This window comes from Carassius gibelio, chromosome B6 (assembly GCF_023724105.1).
Source record: "Carassius gibelio isolate Cgi1373 ecotype wild population from Czech Republic chromosome B6, carGib1.2-hapl.c, whole genome shotgun sequence".
Taxonomy (NCBI): domain Eukaryota; kingdom Metazoa; phylum Chordata; class Actinopteri; order Cypriniformes; family Cyprinidae; genus Carassius; species Carassius gibelio.
The window spans coordinates 23,050,014-23,065,111 of NC_068401.1; the positions used below are offsets into that span (position 1 = coordinate 23,050,014).

At 38.0% G+C, this 15,098-nt stretch overlaps 2 protein-coding genes across 4 annotated transcripts in view; one reads left to right on the forward strand and one right to left on the reverse strand.

The window, feature by feature from the left end:
* The window catches only part of LOC127959948 (WD repeat, SAM and U-box domain-containing protein 1), a 173,511-nt gene that overhangs the window by 134,111 nt on the left and 24,302 nt on the right, over positions 1-15,098 (reverse strand). The window lies entirely within an intron of this gene.
* The window catches only part of LOC127959942 (protein TANC1), a 77,710-nt gene that overhangs the window by 51,802 nt on the left and 10,810 nt on the right, over positions 1-15,098 (forward strand). For all 3 annotated transcript variants that reach the window (XM_052559437.1, XM_052559438.1, XM_052559439.1), the window contains exons 11-20: positions 1,375-1,606; positions 4,269-4,435; positions 6,749-7,356; positions 10,066-10,174; positions 10,264-10,386; positions 12,417-12,653; positions 13,582-13,746; positions 14,095-14,176; positions 14,729-14,862; positions 14,948-15,071. In XM_052559437.1, the coding sequence (XP_052415397.1) occupies positions 1,375-1,606; positions 4,269-4,435; positions 6,749-7,356; positions 10,066-10,174; positions 10,264-10,386; positions 12,417-12,653; positions 13,582-13,746; positions 14,095-14,176; positions 14,729-14,862; positions 14,948-15,071 (1,981 nt within the window). The remainder of the gene's footprint in view (positions 1-1,374; positions 1,607-4,268; positions 4,436-6,748; positions 7,357-10,065; positions 10,175-10,263; positions 10,387-12,416; positions 12,654-13,581; positions 13,747-14,094; positions 14,177-14,728; positions 14,863-14,947; positions 15,072-15,098) is intronic.

Here is a 15,098-nt window from a genome sequence, read left to right on the forward strand (position 1 = left end):
AAAGACATGCATAATGTTACGAAATATTTATATTTTAAATAAATGGTGTTTTCCATTTTTTATTCAGTGGAAAAAGAATATTAAATTAATAAAGAGATTTTCATCTCTGAAGCAGATAGGAATGATCACTGTAGTTGCTGGTTAAATTTGAGCTGCACTTTAATTAATTGCTTCCCTTCATTATGTGAATAATAATCTAATTATATTATATATATTATTGTTTTTTATTAGGCTTCATGACATGCATACAAAACACATGAACTTTAATAACGCCCACTTCCAGTCAATAGACCCTTTTTTTTTAAATTGCATTTTTTTTTAATGGAAGCTCTTCAAAATTGTTTACAGCAAAATATAAAGATTCCACTGAGCAGCTCTCATGTTTATTTATAAATACACATGATGTATTGTGCGATGTTTTAGATGTGTCATTCCATGACAGAGGCAAACTGCATCCCACATGCATATTCACCACTCTGCCATGTGCCAGTACATGCGCGTGTTTTCCGTTTACATCTGGACCTGAACCGTCTCTGTTGAGTCTTCTAGTCACGTCTTTTTAAATCACCCATCTGTCAGTAGAAAGTCGTTTCAGGCCATGATTTCATTCTCACTTCTGTTCAAAAGCTTGGATTCTCCAGTATTTCAGAACGATTTGAGACTCATGATATTCAAACAAATCTTAAAGGGGTTATATCATGAGGAATAAGATTTTCTTCGATCAAGATGAAAGATAAAAGTGCTTTTGAAGAAATTTTCAGAACCTAAAATCTCCTCCCCAGTGGAAGAGCATTTCAGCTAAGCTCCAAAATAGACTCTTGTACCTTCACTGATAATATTCCCCTCTGCTGCTATTGGATCAAGTCACTGTGTGAACTGAACTGAACCGTATCATTCAGATTCATTGAAAAATCATTCAGATTATTGTTGTTGAATGGTTTATTCATAAAACAGCCATTTCTTCTACCTTCATGATTGCGCCATAAAGATGTTTAGGTTTCCAGTGAATATCAATTTCGGTCTGTTCTTCATCAAAGCCATCACATAACTTCATAATATAGCACACAAGTCACATGGACCTGTTTTATGGTACTTTTTTTTGTCACCTTGAAGCCTTGTCCACACCAGTCTATGATGCGTTTCCAAAAGCATTGTAAGAAAAAGTAGATCATAAGGCCAAAGTTGTCAATTGTGTCTATCTGCTATTTACAGTGCTTTTAGGAAACACACACCAGAGCTGTCAGGATAGTTTTTCTCCATTTAATTCCATAGAACCCAAAAGAGTTTAGGTGAATTATACCTTTGTACAACTCTTTTTGGACCTGTCCAAATCTCCCACTTTCAATGTATTCCTATCTGTTTCTTCTGTTGTAGGTGGTGGCCTATCACTATTGTCAGGCTGATAACACATACACATGCCTGGTCCCAGAGTTTGTCCACAGTGTGTCCGCTTTACTGTGCAGAGCTCCTCGTCTCAATGCTTATCGAGAGCTCTTGCTCAGAGAGACGCACCTGCAGAGCCTGCTCAGCTTACGCTCCTGCGTCCAGGACCCTGCTGCTGCCTTCCGTAAGGGAGTCCTAGAGCCCCTCACACTTCTACGCAAAGGTGAGACACATCACATGCTACTGTCATTAATCACACCATCACATAAAAACTAAATATGTTTACTCTGGGGTAATGGGGGGAGAAGAGCGCTCTTGCCTCATTTAATTTGGCCCAGTACGGATGTGAACAGATGGTCCTCAGAAACGGCTTGGATCACAAGGAACGACAGATGAAGGACTTAACAGGAATTTTAGAGAATGAGGCTAGAGCAAATTTCGAGTATGGAAATGAAGACATAGAACTGTCACTCTGAACTCTTGATAGAAAATCTGTGTTCCTGGTTTGTAACGTTAGATTAGAGAGACCATCGAGAAAAGTAGAGAAAACAGCCTTTATTTTAATTATGTTGGCTAGAATTAACATTATGTACTTAAAGACCAGGGTGCAAATATCTCTGATCATAATGCATGCATGATTTTGTATTAAAATTAATACATTTTGTCTTTGACAATGGGTTTATTTAGCTGTTGCTTTCTTATATATTGCAGATCATACAAGATTAGTCTGTTTCTGTTTCACATGTGCTATTTTTTTTGTCATGTTTTGATTTGGTAGCTTATTGTGGTGAATATTCCATGTGTGAAAATTAGAGGAATATTTAGACATACAAGATAAGCAGTTAAATTGTTCACTGTGATAAACTAAAATGTCACTTGTCAAAAAGTTTGTAATGGCTGTTTTCAAAGTAGGCTGCTCTAGCTATTAGTTGATTTTAATATAAATTTATAGCCAAACGGCTAATTAAGCATTGTTCCAATATTTAATGTAGTAAATTAATTTTTTTATTGCAGCAATATTGACAAAAAATAATAGAATTCAAAAATAAATATTTCTTTAGTATATGTGGAGATGCTTTAACTTCAGCATCCATGTTACAGTACAAAAAAAAGCTTCTCAAAAAGTAGGTATTAGGTAGGTATGCTATATTTCAGTCTTCCGAACTGAATGCCGAATTGCTTCAGGTTTCCTCTATTCTGGTATTGAATGCACTCATTTCATGATCCAATCAATTGTTGATCAGTAAAATCAGGTCCTGCCCTACTTTTAATTTTCTTGTCAAAGATCTTATTTCACTTCAGAAAGCCCCACACTATGGAAGTAATTACGTTTGTGACTTCAAAGGAATAATTCACCCCAAAATTAATATTGTGCCATCATTTATTCGCCCTCATGCTGTTCCAAACCTGATTTACTTTCTTCAGTGGAATGCAAAAGCAGATGTTAGGTAGAAAGTTTAAAGGGGGGGTGAAATGCTATTTCATGCATACTGCATTTTTTACACTGTTAAAGAGTTGGATTCCCATGCTAAACATGGACAAAGTTTAAAAAATTAAGTTGTACGTTTGAAGGAGTATTTTTGTTCCCAAAATACTCCTTCCGGTTTGTCACAAGTTTCGGAAAGTTTTTTTCGAGTATGGCTCTGTGTGACGTTAGATGGAGCAGAATTTCCTTATATGGGTCCTAAGGCACTTCTGCCGGAAGAACGCGCGCTCCCGTATAGCACAGCACTGAGAGCACAACAGACTTCACTGATCAGAGCGAGAGCGTCGCGAAAAGTCACAAAAGAAGTGTGTTTTTGGTTGCCAGGGCAAGACAACCCTGCACAGATTACCAAATCAAAAAGCATTAAGGGACCAGTGGATGGAGTTTATTTTTACAGAGCATCAACGGAGTTGTGCAAGTGTTTTTGTTTGTTCCCTGCATTTCGAAGATGCTTGTTTTACAAACAAGGTCCAGTTTGACGACGGATTTGCGTATCGTTTATTTCTTAAGGATGATGCAATCCCAACGAACAAGGGTCACGATCGTGTGTTGGAACCGCAGGCGGTGAGTAAAACTGCTTAAAATATCTCTGCCTCCTTGTTAGTGCGTCCGCCTCCCATCGGAGACCCGGGTTCGAGCCCCGCTCGGAGCGAGTCGTTGCTGCTGCTGCTCTCGTTCAGTTTCAGCCTCGGGATCTGATTCTGGATCATAAATAAACGGCTGAATCTGACTGTTAGCCATGGTTTGTTTTGGATGATGGTTTTTTTTTCCTCACGGTAATGTCACAACTTCCAAACGCTCTCAACGCAAAAGCCTACTCACGTTCGTGATTCTTTAGCTCCGCCCACACGTCACGCCTCCAACCGGTCGTGTTTTTCCGGGAAAAATCGGTACAGACTATCTTTCTCTTATGAATATAATAAAACTAAAGACTTTTTGGAGTTATGAAGGATGCAGTACTACTCTATAGGTACTCAAGATTAACAGGATATTGAGTGAAAACGAGCATTTCATCCCCCCCTTTAATTTACTCTATACAATGAAAGTGAAGCTCCAAATGTGGAATATTTTAAATTTTTATGTGAATTATTCCTTGCAGGGTTGCAGCTATTTGTCAAATGGCAAGTATTCAAAAATGATGAGAGTGAGAGTTTCACTACAGACTGACAGCACTTTTTCCTACTCATCATATGGTGAAAGAAAGCAGCATGTAGGATTTTATTGTGCTGGGTGTTCTACAATCACCTAGTACATGAATTCAGCAGTACACATTGTTCCTGTTAACTTCACCAAAAGAAAAACCTGAGCAAACCCACGTATTGCCCAACTCTTATCAAACTCAGGGCTTGCATTTGACTTCTAGTTCATCTAACCATGGTGGTTCTGTTGTGTTCTGCAGAGCGGAAGATTCCAGAAGAAGATTACGTCATCCTAGTGGACGGCCTTAATGAGGCAGAGTTCCACAAACCAGACTATGGAGACACCATTGCATCTTTCGTCACCAAAATCATCTCTAAATTTCCTATTTGGCTTAAATTGATTGTGACCATCAGGGTCAACCTAGTGGTAAGGATGTTTTTTTTTTTTTTTTTGCATAAGCTGCATCCTTAATTTGACTGGACTGTTTTTTTATTTTTTTTGGAGGTGGGGGTTGCTGGTAGGTAGGACTACTGAGAAGGTTTAAAATGTTCAGTGTCCTGATGTGCCTTTTGCGATTTGAGTTTTCAGGATGGTTGCGGTGGAGAGTTTTGGATGCCGGTCAATGGCTAGTGTTGTAGGGTGGGTGTAATCCATGTCTGATCAGAGCTGGACTCTGGTCTGCAGGAACCAAGCTTATATAAGAGGGGATAAGGGCTGTGATGCAACAGAGCAGATGCTACGCGTGTCCCTATACACTTTTCACACACGTACACTGTCTCTTTTTCTCTCACTCACAACTTCTCAGAGCAGTGACCTAAAAGTGCCAGACAACCCACACAACCAGGCTGCCGGGTTTTATTCTATAACATTAATCCTGCAGTTGTTTTGATTGGAAAACATTTGCTGTGATTCCCATACAGATGATGATGAGGATGTGCGGTAAGATAAAAATGAACAGACTTTTGTGGCCCTTTAGTATTCATTAATTTTCCCTCTTGCAGTCATCAAGGGCAGCCAGTTGTCAGTGGTTACAGCACAAAACTGTAATCTTAAAGGAACTATAATTATTCAAAATATAGGAGATTTGGTGGTGGTCGTTACTCTTGTGCTGTGGTGCAGAACGGCCAGTGAAGTTTCATCCTTTAAAATCCCAGCATTTGTTCATATTTAATTGCATGTCTTTCCATTGCAGCAGGCAGAAAGCTGTATAACCGGAATCTGAATTATGCAGAAAATGGCAATTTTGTGTAGTTTTGTTTTATAATTTATTGATCAAAGTCATGTGGTGCAACCATCATGATGTCATAAGGAGGACCCCTGCAGACCCCCATGACTGTGTGTCACCCTTTTTAGACATATCAGATAATTTGACCTTTTTAATCACATATGAAGTTTAGTTTAGATTGTAAAATGTCATGTGGTGTGAATCCCAAAAAAAACTTAAATGAACAATTTGTGATGTTCATATTTAAAACAAACCCTTGAAAAATACAGCACCGATCAAAAGTTTGGAATAATTGAGATTTTCTAAATGTTTTTGAAAGAAGCTCACCAAGGCTGTATTTATCTGGTCAAAAATACAGTGAAAACAGTAATATTAGGGGTTTTTACACCGGAAGAACCTTTCATAGTTCCTAGAAGAACCCGCTTCTTGGCATGCTCGCACCACAGTAACTAGGAACAGTTTTAGTTCTAGGAACTCCGTTTGGGGGAACTTCAGAGTAGGGTCTAAAAGAGTTGATGTACTGTAAGTGTTCTCTGATTGGACAAATGCATATGAAACACCAGCTAACTGGCATTTTTAAAAAGCCGTGTAAATATACTTCCAGTACTTCATAAACATGGAAAAAAGCGATAACTAAATTTAGCTGTTGTCTTCAGTGTTTCTTTTCTCAGCCTCGATATGTAACACTTCAATTTACCCCAACTTTTTGCTCTTTCAGTTGCATAAATTGTGGATTTACATTCCATCTCTGTTATCACAAAACCCATAACACACGACAAAAACAGCTCTGATCATGCCGTTCTCCATTCACCGGTTGTTGACGTATGTAAAAACCGTGCATAAAGACGACGCTGTCGGCTGCTACAAAGTTCCTGCTGCTTGTTCCGAATGAAATCAGGAAAATGGACAGAGGGCGAAATTGGTTCTCTAGGAACCCCCCTGCTGGTTCGTTCCTAGAACTACGCGGTGCTAAAGCCCCTATTGTGAAATATTTCAGTTTAGAAAAAACATTTTCTAATTTTATGTTTTTAAATTAAATGTATTCCTGTTTTTGCTGCTTAAGGTTTTTGTGGAAACCATGCTGCAGCAAAAACTGTTTTTAATATTGATTATATTAAGAAATGTTTCTTGAGCTCCATATCGACATATTCAAATGATTTCTGAACAATCATGTGACCCTGAAGCCTGGAGTAATTGAAAAACATCTCTGCCAGCAGAGTCATAAATGACAATTTAAAATATATTCAAATAGAAAACAGTTGATTTAAATTGTAATAATACTTGGAAATATTACTGTTTATTTCTGATAAGATAATAGCAGAATTTAAGTATAAGAGACTTCTTTCTAAATGTAAAATTTGTAGTGTATATTCTTTTAAAGCTTTTAAAATATTCTTAAAGGTATAAAAGTGTATCAAAATCAAATGAACATATCAACATAAATACAAAGAGTACATTTTCAAGAACTTTATTTTTATAACTCTTTGCATTGGCTTTTTTGTTGATCATCACAGGAAGTCACCAGTCTCCTTCCTTTTCCCATCATCTCTATGGATGACTTCCATGACAACAAGGATATAACCTCTGACCTCAACTCCTACATCCAGCACCGTATAGACCACAGCCCTGATATCCTCAGCAACATTGCCATCAACGGCAAAGCCGACCCGGCAAACATCTCTAAACTCAGCGCCCACCTGGTTGCCCGCAGCCAAGGCTCATATCTTTATTTAAAATTAACCCTCGATCTGTTTGAAAAGGGTCACCTGGTCATTAAAAGCTCCAGCTATAAGGTTATACCTGTGTCTCTGTCTGAGCTCTACCTGCTGCAGTGCAACATGAAATTCCCATCGGCCTCAGCATTTGAACGAGTATTGCCACTGCTAAATGTGGCTCTGGCATCTTTGCACCCTCTAACGGATGAACAGCTCTTCCGGGCACTAAACTCCGGGTCCATGAGAGGAGAGCTGGAATGGGAGGACTTCCAACAGCGCATGGACGCTCTTTCCTGCTTTCTGATTGGCCGTCGAGACAGAACACGCATGTTCTGCCACCCCTCCTTTAGGGAGTGGCTTGTATGGAGGGCGGATGGCGAGAGCACTGACTTTTTCTGCGACCCAAGGTAAGCATTGATGACATTTTGTCTTGACACTAGTAGTTCAGTTTGGAGTTGTTGGTGCTTGTTAAGGCAAGGATGAGGTTGCTAAGGTGTTAACAGTAGTTGTAGCGCATTGCCATCTTCGCATTGCCAGTTTCCAGAAATTGCATAGAAATGCAGTAGATCTCCAGTAGGAACACCCACTCCTTTTTCTGGAAATCTACCTTTCTCCAGAGTTCAGTTGCAACTCTACTACAACGTACCTGTTTGTAACTATCAAGTGTTCTTGAAGGTCATAACTAGCTTGGCCAACCTTAGAGGTATAGTTCACCCAAAAATGAACATTTTGTCATCAACTCCATAGTATTCTTCCATAGCAGACACCCACAGTCGTCTTTTTCATACTATGGAAGTCATTGGGGACCGGCAACTGTTTGCTTACCCACATTCTTTCAAATGTCATCTTTTGTTTTCATCAGAAGAAAGAAATAAGGGGCTTTCATACTGGGTAGTTACAGGAACTAGCAACCATTTTTTCTTTAGGGCAATTTTCCTGGTTGCATTTTCACAGGCAGTAGAAACTTTGAAGTGACATAAATCATCTGACAGCAATGTCATTTAGGGCCTGGGACACACCAAGCTGACGGTTGGCCATTGGGCAATGTCGGGTGGTTTTTGAGTGTTTGTCAGGTTTTTTTTTTTTTTTTTTTGGTGTATTCCACACCATTGGCTCTAGTCGCTGCTTTTCAGCTGATTCTGGATGTCGAGTGGGCAATGGAGTCTGTCAGAAAGAAAGAACTCTGACTGGCTCTTTAGTTTAGCAAATGAGTGCATAAGAAAAAACTAAACTGCAAATGGAATAAAGATTAAATGAACAGACACTTGTCATTCCTGTCACCTCATTTTGACCATAGGATTATTATAATAATTCCATGGCTTTATGGAATCAAGATGTCGAAGATCAGCTAATCAACGATACAGAAAAGGCTGCCACTGATGCCTATACTTGTTTTGTATATCCACTGCTGAATACAGACTACTACCACCTGTTGGTATGGCAGAGTTCTGTGGATTGAGGACGGAGACATTACTGGACTTTGGCATCAGCCCATCTTGTTGCTCTTTTCTATGCTCATGAAGTTACTTTGTGTATATTTAAACTCTGTGTTTATAAGGCTTTTTAAAAATGGCAGGTGTCTGTTTCGTATTGCATGCCTTTAGCTAATCGCTTACATCGATGGTAGTTCCTATTGTGCTGCTATTTGGAATTAGCAATGGAGGCGTTGAATAAGATGTGGAAGAAATTAATCCTACTCACAATACCGTTTTAAGTACAACAACAGGACAAATGCCTTGAAATATATCATCTGATCTACAGTATGTCTTGAGGTGTGGTAATCATAGTATAAGCGGAATAATTGACTACATTACATTAAATTATTAAAAAAAATAATGCACACCCACCGTGGTGTAACGGCTCATGCCACCAAAACTTCTCAAAACATCTTGGAACGTTAATAACCAATGGGCTACAGCTGATATACCTTAGCAATCACATGGCAAAGCATGTGAAGTATTTGTACCGGTCAGCCATCTTTTATATGTAATTCTTTGGTTTGTTAATTGAGTTCAGAAAGGGAGTAACTAAAATGCATTTGTGTGTGTGTGTGTGTGTGTGGCCTTTGAACATGAAATTACTCTTGTGTAGTTCTCTTTCATTTTGTAGACACTTCAATTATCTCTCCATCTAAACACACACACACATTACTCAGTGTTCTCATTTAGAAAGGCATCATCACTATTATAAACTGAAGAGTGACCCACTTAACACAGATCAAACATGGACTCATAAAAATAAAAGTTCATGGACTGTGATTCAGTGAGAAAACAAATATATTGATGTGTATAAGGACAACATTAAGCATCTGTAGGGCCATTTAGACCAGGGCTGTAACCATCAGAGGCTTTGAGAGGGACAAGTCCCTCCTCAGTATTTGGTATTTTCTGTTGTTATGACAAAGTTTTAAGTAAAATGTATATACTGCCCTGCCTCAGCAGTCAAACAAATGTCAAAATGACTGAGATGGCCAATAAAATCAAAGATGGTAGGCTTTAATGTTCACAGATGCCAAACATGAATTCAAGCATGATCCTTCAGTTTTTAACAGTGAAAGAGTGATAAAGAGTGCAAGCTGATACGACATATGTAGCTGAACATATAATAGACATTTTAAATAACCAACAGTATTATCCAGTGATCCAAACTACTAATTTCACATTCTTGATGAAAATATTGGCTAAATCATTTACACTATTCATGTAATTCTTAAATTGAGGTGACAAGACGGAACATTTTGATGTTATGAATTTTCACATAATTACCTTACAGATAAGAGTGAATAAAAATGTTATTTGCAATTAATTAATATCGAAAAAAAAAAATCATTCTTGTTCTTTCACCATTCTTCTCCATCTTTATTCTCTTGAAGTAGAATCCTCTATTCACATAATTCCTTCAAATAAAAATACCATTAAAAATTCCCCTTAAATATTCAAGACATGGTTACTGCATTGACGTAGACTGTGTTAATCAGAGTGAAATATGTCCATCTTCAAAAGGAACCATTCTCTACTCGAGACCTTTCAAGAGAGGCGCTTTTAGGATGAATCAGGATGATGGTGTTCCTTATGATGGTGATTTCTGATGAATTGTTATTGATGTGTGGTGTACAGAAGTGGCCACGCTCTGATGGCCTTCATGCTTTCACGTCAAGAAGGAAAGCTCAACCGCCAGCAAACTATGGAGCTTGGCCACCACATTCTTAAAGCTCACATATTCAAGGTAGGAAACTCAGATGCTCAAAATCCTTCTCTGTTAGACTGATGTGACCTGTGTTTTAACTCTTCCTGCTCCTCCTTCTCTGTCCTCAGGGTCACGGTAAGAGAACTGGGGTTTCGTCAAGTATTCTGCAACCATTGTGGATCAGCTACAGTACAGACAGCCTCTCTGCAGCTCTTTCCTCCCTCAGAAACCTCTACACACCCAATGTCAAGGTTTGAGGATATGCACACACAAAAAACAAACACATACTCGTCCTCAATGTGCCAATGTGACCATCATTTAAAAAAAAGCAGTGTCAATCTTGAGTAAAGAATTAAAACGAACAACTGCGTTGCACTTCTGAATTGTAGAACACAGCTCCAACAATTACCGTGGCTGACGCATTCAACCGCACAAGAAGAGCTATAGCCTTACAGAGTTCTGAGTCATCCACAATGAACGGGATTTCATAAGTCACATAGAACTAAGGCTCACTGAAAAATGCCTTACGTAATGACTACCTTTATTTATTAAATCTGTTATGTGTTAATTGCAGTCTAGACTCCACTCTCCCTGTAATTTCCTCTCCTACGGAGTTTTAATGAAACGAGCATCACTCTGAGTCCGTGTGTACATGCCAGCGTCCTTGACAGCCATTTGGCTGGAGAGCTGCTCATTAATTCCTGCCTTGTTTGTATAAATAAATGTGATTCTGCTTCTTTTTAATGTGTTCTTGTTTCATCCAGCATCTAAATCAAGTTTCCATTACCACACTGCTCGTGTCCACAAAAAAAAGAAATAATGCCAGGTTGCGTTCATTTCATATGAATTCATGCAGGAGCGTCACGCACTTAGTAACAAAAAAACACAACCCTCAAATAAAAAGATCTATTATTAAGTATAATAAACTTTTAATAATTAATAATTATTGCAATGTCTTTATATCCCTTTATATACTCGATATGAATTATCGAAGTGAGAACATACACTATTAATCCATTTACTGTTGCTATTCCAGAATATGAAGAATATTAGACCTTAACTGCATCTAATCTTTTTAGCTTTTGACAGTGCATTTTGTGAATCAGAGGCTGTTCTTTGAAATCATTCATACCTGGTGTCCTTCATTACCTAGTGTAGACTGAGTTTGGTTAATCAGTAAAGTCATTTTCACAGAAGGTTACATTTTTTTATTTTGTAACATTTTGGATGGATTCCCCCAACCCCCCATTCACAAAATGAAGACGTGTGTAAATGTGTTATATGCCATTTTTGTGGTTTAGTATTGTAATTAGAAATGACAAATCCTTACAGAGCAAATTAAAATGAATATTTAAATCCTGGGCAGGAAACTGTGGTAGAGGGATTGGGATTGAGTCCATATGTTAAAAAAAAAAATTTTATGCTATTGATAGCTATTGATTTAACTGTATATTGTACAAATACAGTAGGCTGTATAATGAGGCTATACATTGAGGCTATAGAGTGCATATGTAGATTGATGCTGTAGATTATAGATTGAAGCTGTATATTTAATATATACTGTAGATAAAGGCAAGGATTGGCTGTTGATTTGCTTGCATTTGTAAACTGTAGATACAGGCTGTGGACTGAGATACACATGTATGTATGTATGTATGTATGTATTTTGCACATAAAGATTAATGCTGTAGATTGAAGCTATAGATTTAATCTGCTGAATTGTAACTGTAGATTATAGAAAACATCTTAAAGATGTTAACTGAAACTATACAATGAGGCTATAAATTAAACATGCAAATTGAAGCTGTAGATTATAGATTTGGGTTATAGATTGAAGATATAGTTTGAGGCTGTAGATTGAAGATATAGATTGAGGCTGTAGATTGAAGCTGTTGTTTTATATCTATTTATAATTGACTACAGCCTTAGGCTAAAATCTACAGTCTCAAGATTAAGATTGTAGAAGATGTAGAGAGACTGTAGATTTAACCTAGAAATGATAGATTGAGGCTATAGATTGAAGATGTCAATTGAAATAAAAGGAAGATGTAGATTGTGATGTAGATCGATTCTGTAGACTGAAGATGTAGATTGTGAATTAAGGTTTGAGTGCTGAAATCAAATCAAAGTTATTGTAAATTGTGAGTAAATTACTGTAACAGCCTGTTCATTGTGAAAATGATTTTTAATGCATGTTAATGATTGAACTGTTTAAATTAATTAATAATTGAACCAGTTACCTAATTTCTTGTGGTAAAACCAGTCTTACCTTTGTCCCCAGGTGTCCCGGTTGCTGATTCTGGGAGGGGCGAGTGTGTGTTACCGTACTGAGGTGTTGAACAGTGCACCAGTGCTGTGTGTGCAGTCTCACCTGGGACACCTGGAGATGGCTGCTTTGCTCCTGGAGTGTGGGGCACCAGTGGAGGGGCAGTCGGAGAACGACATGACCTCCCTCTGTTATGCCTCAGCTGCTGGACATCTGCCACTTGTCACCTTACTATGCAAAAAGGGGGCAAAGGTCAGTTGACCCCCCTCCCCACCACCCCCTTTGTACACAAACCAGCTATAAGTGATTCAAACATATTACCAGATATTACTAACCTAAACCTGTCTTTCACTAAAAGGTATTAAGGGGTGAAATTGAGAGGCAAAAAAGCATAATTACAGAATTTGACACAATTTTGTCACAGTACTCTAGATTTGCTAGAAAAGGAAACAGAATGAAATAGACATACACCTTATGTACACTTGATAAAACAAGCAATACAGCTACTGCAAGTAAGTGGAAGAATAAAGCAGCCTTTTTGGGCACAGGTGAAACTCAGATAACAGTGTTCACATTATCCAAACGAACTACGAATACATGTACATCAAAAACTGTAACGTGAAAACCCCCATATAGTAATGGGAAATGCATTTTTATGGGGAAAAAATCTATATTTTATTGTTTTATTTTAATGAGGGGAAATGTTCTAACAGTAAGACAGTCATTAAATGCTGCTGTCCTCATTAACTTTAAATACTTCATAGAGTGTGCATGTAAATGTCAATCAAACTCAATGAAAAGAGAATGCAGTTATTTTCTGGCTTGGTAACTTTGGTTACATAAACAATTCTGCTATTTTCAAACTGGAAAGTTTATATTGTTTCATTTTTAAATCATTTTTGTACACCGTGTACTGTATAGTGTCCAAGGTGTTCCTCTTCAGTTTTACCTTCTGCAAATATTACAGATGCACTGCAGGAACTTTACTACTTATTTATTAATAGAAGCTTGTCAATAAGAAGAGCGCTTTAACAATGCAATATGACAAACTAGATGATTGCTGCCCAAAAAGCTGAAAGTAATTAGGAATTACATTTATTTTTTATTACCATGAATGTGTTCAGTGCAGGTTTATAAGTAAAACTGTGTACATACAGTATACGTTTGTTATATGCATTAGGTGGATCATGCTGATAAGAGCGGTCAGTGTGCACTGGTTCACGCTGCTCTGCGGGGTCATGCTGAGATTGTGCAGTATCTTCTGGAGCAGGAGTGGAGTTCAGACCTCAAAAACAAGGCACTGCAGCAGGCACTGATTGCTGCCTCCAGCATGGGACACACACAGGTATTGAAGACACACTCTACACACAGGATACCCCACACTACACATACACACAAAAGTAAAAGGTACCAAACACAAATTCCCTCATTCAGCATGTACCATAGACTATTTTCTTCTGTTTTTATATTAGGTTATTTAGAATTAGACCACTATAGATAAATAATAATGATAATGGATCTTTTTTTTTTTGGGGGGGGGGGGGGGATTTGTTAGACTTAGAGGTTTTTTGATTAGCTAGGTTAGAACCACAAGTACTAAACCCACACAACACCCAGATATTGAAAACATACTACTTTTAATCATCACAATATTAATTTTTACTAAATCGCACATATTAATTTGTATTTACAGGTGTTAAAAAAGATGCTTGCATTGAACACTGATGAATTTTCGGTGCAGATTGACGGTCACGATACTTTGTGGGGTGAAACGGGTTTGTAAATACACCACATTACACTGCAGTTAAAGTACAATTAATGTCTTAGTGTAAAACAATTATGAGTCATTGTTCTATTACACAATTGACATAAAAGTTGTCATTTAATGCAGTATTGAAAGATTTGAAATTTACAAACATACATGTAAGCTGTGTCCATAATAGCATACTGTCTAGTATGTACTACATTCATTTTAAAACTTACTTCAAAGTCAAAAGAGTATGTTCCATAGTATGAATGTGAGTACTATAAATACAATTCAGACATGCTGCTACTATCTGCCATGTTGTTGCTGTCACATGACCGACCAGTGTCAGTTGCCTCACTTCGTTGCTATTCACAACTCCTCTCCCATGGCTTCATGGGATAGTAAAGTGTCTATCAAGAGCAAATACTATGAATTACCATTACCATTTTTTAGCATACATACTCAATTCACAGTCTGTATAGTAGGGAAGTAGTCACATGTGGACACATCGATAGTTTCCTTGCGATAGAGTCTGTTGTGCTGTTTAGATCATTATTTTGAGCATGCACATCTTCTCCAGCCCTAACCGCTGCTGCTGGCCGGGGCAAACTAGAGGGGTGTGTTTTCCTGCTGGATCAAGGTGTCAGTGTAGCACAGACTAACCGCAGAGGGGTGTCACCAATCTTTAATGCAGTTCGACATGGACACACACAGGTAAGACCCATCTTATTTAGAAAAAAAGTCATTTTACATAGACATCTCTCTTACTTTCTTTCCTTTTCTCTTCTCTTTTCTCTAGATAGCAGAGTTGTTTCTACAGCGTGGTGCAGATGTGAATTGCAGTGATAAACATGGTCGCTCTCTACTGATGGTGGCTGCAAGCGAGGGACACCTGGAGACTGTAGACTTCTTGCTCTCACAGGGTCCGTAATAGTGATTTGGATGTCCTT